We start from the raw sequence: 7500 nt of genomic DNA on the forward strand, positions 1-7500 counted from the left end.
GTTGTTATTGTCGCTGTTCGTGGGGTCGCCCTCGTATAAAAGGCCGGTTGATTCGTGTAAAGGAATCGTCAGTGCTGCTACTGACTTCTCCACGTCTAGCCCACCGGCCGTTCTATCCTCGTAAGCATGGTTTTGTCTCCCCACCAAAATTTCCTGCCTGTCGCAGGTAGTATTCTCGCTCTGGGTGTTGTTACAGTTGCTACTACTGCTGCTGCTGCTGCTGCTACTATTAATGATATTGTTATTGTTGCTGCTGATGTTGCTGTTGTTGCTACTGTTGGCGACCAGATCAGTGGGGCGTGTCTTACCGGGATTGAATGGCAACACATTTTCCGCCTCTGGTTGCTGCTGCTGTTGTTGTTGCTGCTGCTGTTGTCTGTCAACAGCGACAGCAGAGCCACTATTAACCCCGCCGTTGACTGTTTTCTCTAGAGGAACGGGAACATTTTCTGCAGGGTTACTCAGATGACCGGCGATTGCATAGAGTTTGGGAAAATCTACAGGTATCGTATGACCAAGGTCCGGATTCTGAACTGGTGTTGGATTCTGAGTTGTCCCAAGGGAATTCCTTATGTTTTCTACTTGACTGTTGCAGATCTGCGAAAGAAAGACAGAGAATATATATATATATATATATATATATATATATATATATATATAATATATATAATATATATATATATATATATTATATATATATATATATATATAGATATACATATATATACATACATAAATATATATGTTTATATATATATATATTATATATATATATATATATATATATATTATATATATATATATATAATATATATATATATATAATATATATATATATATATATATATATATATTATATATATATATATATATATGTATAAGTATATAAATATATATATATAAGTATAAGTATATAAATATATATATATATGTATGTATGTATGTAAAATTACTACATTGCATTTAGTATACGAAAGCCTTGAAGGGTGTAACATTTGTATTTAGCATGCAGCACGTTCCCTTCGAGGCATTTTTCCTCAGCCAATATCAGCAATATCATCAATTAGTGACTACTAGTACTACTACTACTACTACTACTACTACTACTACTACTACTACTACTACTACTACTATCAAATGTTGAAACGGCGAACTTCAAGATTACAAAATAAATTGTTTAAAACATTGTCATGTGTGCTTTGCATAGTGTGTATGTGCGAGCGTGTGTGTTGTGTGTATGTTGCGTGTGTGTGGTGTGTGTGTGTTTGTGTGTGTGTGTTGTGTGTGTGTGTGTGTGTTGTGTGTGTGTGTGTGTGTGTCTGCGTGCACGTGTGCCTGTGTGTATAAATCAATCAAATTGACTTGGCACTCGGCCGTATCTGGTTTACATCACCAGTATTGTTTGATGCAGCAATATGAATCTATATGCAGTTGCAGGTATACACATAAAACAGTAGGTGTGTGTGTGTGTTTATTATTTGATCATAAGGAAACTGTGAATATATATACATATATATATATATATATGTATGTATATGTAAATACATGCATTCATTCATTCATGCATACATACATACATACATACATACATACACACACACACACACACACACATATATATATATATTATACACACACACACATACACACATATATATATGTATGTATGTATTTATAAGTATTTGTATATACATACACACACACATACATACATACATACATACATACATACATACATACATACATACATACATACATACATACACATAGACACCTAAATTTACTTTAGATTATGTGAAATTCATTAATGAAATAATACACACACGTAGATTATAAAATGAATTTATAGTTGTTTAAATCCAAGTTAACTCTGATTGATCTTATTTGTGACCAAATACATTCCCGTCCAGTCCATGCTATCATTTTAAGGACATTCATGAAATAGTATTTAATGTGTTTTTAAAGACGGTGAGATCTTATTTTCTGGGAGATTCAATATCTGTTTTTGGCAAGAGGTTCTGCCAAATAGAAAATTCCTTCCAGTGACCGAAATAGTAAATACAATATATGAATCTGTCTCAAATTAGTAGCATGATACCGTTGTATAAGGAGGACATAGTCAAATGATAAAACATATTTAAAGGTGAGTCACTGCTAATACAGTTTGGCACTATTTCTACACAGCTTTCTAATTTTCTGTACGATTTATTGCCACAGTATACTGTCATTTAAATACATGATATTATGACATGGAGAGTTGGACGTTTGTCGTTCAAACCCTTCTTGAATGAATTAACAGAGAACATGAAATGAAGATTAGACAAGGGAAATCAAAATATCCCAGATTCAACTCGTCAAGGAAATCATTTCATACTTTTTATCAGACGTACCAAAATCAAAGTTAACCAAGACAGGATTTGAACTCGTATATGCGAAACATCAAACAATATATAAAGTTTCAATCAACCCGATTTTCCTCGTTCTAACTAATACAAAAATGTCCTGGACCTAGAGTTATTGGATAAAATAGGCTATTCGGGTTTTCATACTTATTGCAGTACTTTAAAGCAAGTCCATATAACATAATTATATATATGATTGATTAGTAAATCTATAATTAATCAATATATATTCAGTTTGCTAGGATGGCGACCATGAGCTATTTTAAGTGAGAAATAAGAAACATAACCTACATACATACATACATACATACATACATACATGCATGCATACATACATACATAATGCATGCATACATACATACATACATACATACATACATACATACATACACACATGCATATTACATACAGATACAGACCACAAATACATACACACACAATATTTGTGTATATATCCACTGCAGTCGTGTTTGTGTGTGTGCGTGAGGGTGTTTGTGTTTGTGAAAAGAGACTAAGAGATAGATAAATTGGCTGATAGGTAGATATAGAAACAGGAAAAGAAAGAGAAAGGAAGAGAGAAAGAACGATGGAAAAGCGGAAGACAAAAGAGAGAGGAGGAAAGAGAGAGAGAGAGAGAGAGAGAGAGAGAGAGAGAGAGAGAGAGAGAGAGAGAGAGAGAGAGAGAGAGAGAGAGACGGAGAGAGAGAGAGAGGAATTGAATAGTGTTACAGAAAAAAATAATGAGAATGAAATGGATTCAATCCAACTCGGAGTTCACTCCCCTGAGAATTGCAGATCTGAAATTAAAAGCCACAAAAAAGAAATCCCTCCATCCCTTCACCACCACATTGTTTCTCAGGACAAAGCAAAAGTTATCAACAAACATTCTCAAAGGTTTTATTTTGTATTTTTAACTCCCATTTCGATCAAATTCTTTTTAAGGATCATAGCAGCAACAGCAACAGCAAAACAACAACAACAACAACAACATCAATATCTACGAAAGCAGCAACAAAAATAACTAAAAGTTTTGTCGGTGACAATGATGAGGTCGAAGATGGTGAGAGGGAGAAGAGGTGTAGGTGTAGCTTGGAGGTATACAGAATGTGCATGGGATGTTTTGACAGTTATATCTTCCCTACTACTACTACTACTACTACTACTACTACTACTACTACTACACTACTACTACTACTACTACTACTGCTGCTGCTGATGCTACCGCTGTCGCTACTATTAAAATCTATTAACTGACACCTCAGATTAAAAAAAAAAAATTTAATCTACATTCTCTCAAACGTTTTTTTTCTGCGACTGCATTTTCTAATATGTCCTTATTCCTCTTTATTTCATCAGCAAGATTTGAGGGAGACCTGACGGTTGCTATTTCTAACTTGTCGAACTGCTGTATAGAAGCTCGTTCTTTATGGATTGAATCTTTGATTGTACCTCGTCGTCCGAGTGAATGCCTCCGCGCTATTTAGGAGGTAAACGACAACATCTACAATGATGACAACAACAACAACAACAACAACAACAACATTAGCAGCAGCAACAATAACAGCAACAACAACAACAGGTTAACAATTTGTCTTGTGTCTTAAGCATCACCGCCGGGCCCATGGGTGCTTTCAGTAAAGTTCATTCTGTTGCAACATTTGGGCCAGATCGCCTGTCTGAAGATAACTTGCTCACCTTTCTATTGCCAGTCCTAGAAGCCTCAAAGAAAGACTTCTTTACTCCCCATTAAAGATAAACAAATAAATAAATAAAAAAAATCTTTCGCCGCTATTTCACTACTGTTTGTAGTGGTAATTATGTTTGTTTTTAGACACATCACACAATGAATCTTCCAACCATGACCACCTCATCTTTTGAGAATTAAATAAGACTACATTATCCTTTCTCAAGCCAGCAAGCAGAGTAGTATTCGAGGAAGATTTGGCTACTTTTTCTGCCAAATCCTGTGATTTTATTTTTATGTAGATATATACAGAATTGAGAGAGAAAGAAAGCAAGAGAAAGGAGCAAAGACAAAATGTGTATAAATACGTAAATTACACAAAAAGAACCATAAAAATATAAATGTAAAAGTAAATTGAATGCGAAGGGAAATAATCAGCAACAGTTGGTATTTATTTTAAGGGAGGTAACTTTGGTCTCGATTATCATCGAAGTGTAGACGTAAAGTGGAGAATATTTGATCAGATTTCTTTACACGCCCTCTTGGAGTGAGAAATTGGTTGAGTCAACTGTTAATCGAACGACGTACACTCTGAGTATACATATGTCTAACCGCTCGGCGGGTCTGTCTATTTAGCAGTATAGACAGTATAAAAGGCACGAACACTGCATGATAAACGAATATTTCGTAAGTTTGCCGGTTCCAAGTCCCATTATGTGACTGGAGACGGTTAAATCTAAGACAAAATTCGCCATTTGCCCCAGAGATCTTTGTAATTACATCCCGTTCCACGTTTTAGTTACATACGTATATTTAACAATACAGCTTACGTTACATTCATCAAGCGCATGTTTCCAATACTAGTTAGATATCTCAAACAACTATTAGGCTATTTAATGCAGTATTTGTCCCGAGATAACATCCCTTATGGTTTCAATGAATTAAAAAAACAAATTTTAGAAAGATACAAAAAGTCGTCTCAGCAGCGATAACTGAAGCTTCGTAGATTGTTACCTTAAGTTTCTCGTTTCCGAACTTTCACATGATTATGAAAATTTGAACAAAAACAATATTTAATGAGCATGTTGAGGAGATATTTGAATATGATGGTAAACATTAAATGAATAAAATAGAACAAAAGGATTTTATTGGTTAACAGCATAAAAGTTATTTGAAAAATCTCAGTATACATACATACATACATACGTACACGCACGCACACACACGCACACACACACATATATATGTATATGTATATGTATATATATATATATATGTATATTTATATATATATAAATATACATACACACACACACACACACATATATATATACATATATATATATATATATATATATATATATATATATATATATATTATATATATATATATATATATATATATATATGTATATATATATATATATGCATGTATGTATACGGATTACACACACAGAGACACATGTGTATGTGTGTGTATATTTGCATACGGGCCATACGTACCTACATGCATGTATGGTACATAAGCAGACACTTATTTACACGTACACACATACACATACATAGACACACGCACCCCGCAAACACAAAAGATACAATCTTTGTAACGTAGTTGTGTACAGTTTCCTGGATTTAATAACCATATCGTTTATATGTAGCGTTGCGTATATAATTACAGTAGCCCTCAGGTAAAATTAAGACTACAGAGAAGAATCTTAATAATTGGCTTAAGATAAGGAAACAATTTATTCCTAACCACGTCTTCCTGTCAGATTTATTCTGCCAAATAACCACTGAATGATGACATTCAACTCCATCATTCTAGGATTTAGATTTCCTCATATTTCTTCCTTACATTTCCACCGCCCGCATTCTTTCTTACTTTTATCATCAGTGTTGTTGTAGCAGTTGTTGTTGTTGTTGTTGTTGTTATTATTATTATTATTATTATTATTATTATTATTATTATTATTATTATTATTATTTGTGTTTATATACCTGTGCACATCTGTACATCTTTATACCTAGATTTGAAATGGCATGTATGTATGTATGTATGTATGTATGTATGTATGTATGTATGTATGTATGTATGTATGTATGTATGTATGTATGTATGTATGTATGTATGTATGTATGTATGTATGTATGTATGTATGTATGTATGTATGTATGTATTTATGTATGTATGTATGTACATATGTATGTATGTATGTATGTATGTATGTATGTATGTATGTACGTATGTATGTGTCATATATATGTTAAGTATGTGCGAATATATGTGTGTATGTGCGTGCGTGTGCGTGTGTGCGCGGGCACAACTTCATGCATTTTTTATGTATTTGAATGCTATTGCGTAGTGTTGTAATGTTTGAAGCATTGTTGCTCTTAAAATTATTACGGCTTTTGATACATGATCAAAGTGCAATAGTAATAATAATAATAACAATAATAATAATTTCTTTCTCTCATTGTTATTATTGTTTTAACATATGGATACATGTGGATATGTATCTCTAATTACTAAAATAACAATGTGTGTGTGTGTGTGTGTGTGTGTATGTGTGCATGTGTGTGTGTGTGGTGTGTGTGTGTGTGTGTGTGTGTGTGTGTGTGTGTGTGTATGTGACGCTTTGACCTTCATCTTCAAAAACAATTCAACAGGCAATTCTACCCCGACATCTTTCACAATGGAATGTGTAAGTGATGGAGTGAGCATGGTTTCATTCAGTCGACTTATCATTCTCCTTTACTTTTGTTTTCTACCCGATGGTAGAATAGAATATTCTTTCTAAAGTTAATTATCTAATAGTATTTAATATCTGCTAAAAGACACGTATTCGATATCATATGTATAAAATCTGCTAAAGATAACTATTCGATATCATATGTATGTAAAAGTAGAGTCATTTGTAGCGGCACATTTCGATATTTATACGTATATTTCAAGCATGCAGCTAATAAACAATCGTATTTACGCTATTTACGAGATAAAGTCAAAGTTGGGCATAAACTACATTTAAACGTTGGAAATTAAATTAAGATTCAGCTGCAAAATGTTGTTTACAATACACCATTACTGAGAGCAGAATGTTATTTGAAGTTTGATGGACGAAGTGAAAACTGACACCCCTCCTGATGGTATTGTAGTTATGTTGAACTCCTGTCTTCTTGTATTAGAGTTCCCTCTTTCTACTGTAATACTTTTAGGTCTTAATGACAATTGTTCGCTGTTATGGGAAGCTATATATTTTCTTCACATTTGGATTACATCTATATATATAATCAAAACTGGTTAGAAATTATTTCACAGTTTGAGGAGCATGAAAAACTTCAGGAGCGGTCAAACTTTGATTCCCAGAGACTTAGTTTGAAGAAACAGTCGCTCGCAATAACATTGATTCCTTCAAT

The 7500-nt window shown here is 33.3% G+C and overlaps 1 protein-coding gene across 4 annotated transcripts in view; it reads right to left on the bottom strand.

Moving 5' to 3' along the window:
* LOC115209073 (homeobox protein 5-like) overlaps nt 1–7500 on the bottom strand; it is a 110001-nt gene that overhangs the window by 75469 nt on the left and 27032 nt on the right. For all 4 annotated transcript variants that reach the window (XM_029777168.2, XM_029777167.2, XM_029777166.2 and 1 more), the window contains exon 2: nt 1–597. This exon is cut by the window's left edge and continues 2241 nt beyond it. In XM_029777168.2, coding sequence (XP_029633028.1) covers nt 1–597 — 597 coding nt within the window. The remainder of the gene's footprint in view (nt 598–7500) is intronic.

Source organism: Octopus sinensis, linkage group LG3 (assembly GCF_006345805.1).
Source record: "Octopus sinensis linkage group LG3, ASM634580v1, whole genome shotgun sequence".
NCBI lineage: Eukaryota > Metazoa > Mollusca > Cephalopoda > Octopoda > Octopodidae > Octopus > Octopus sinensis.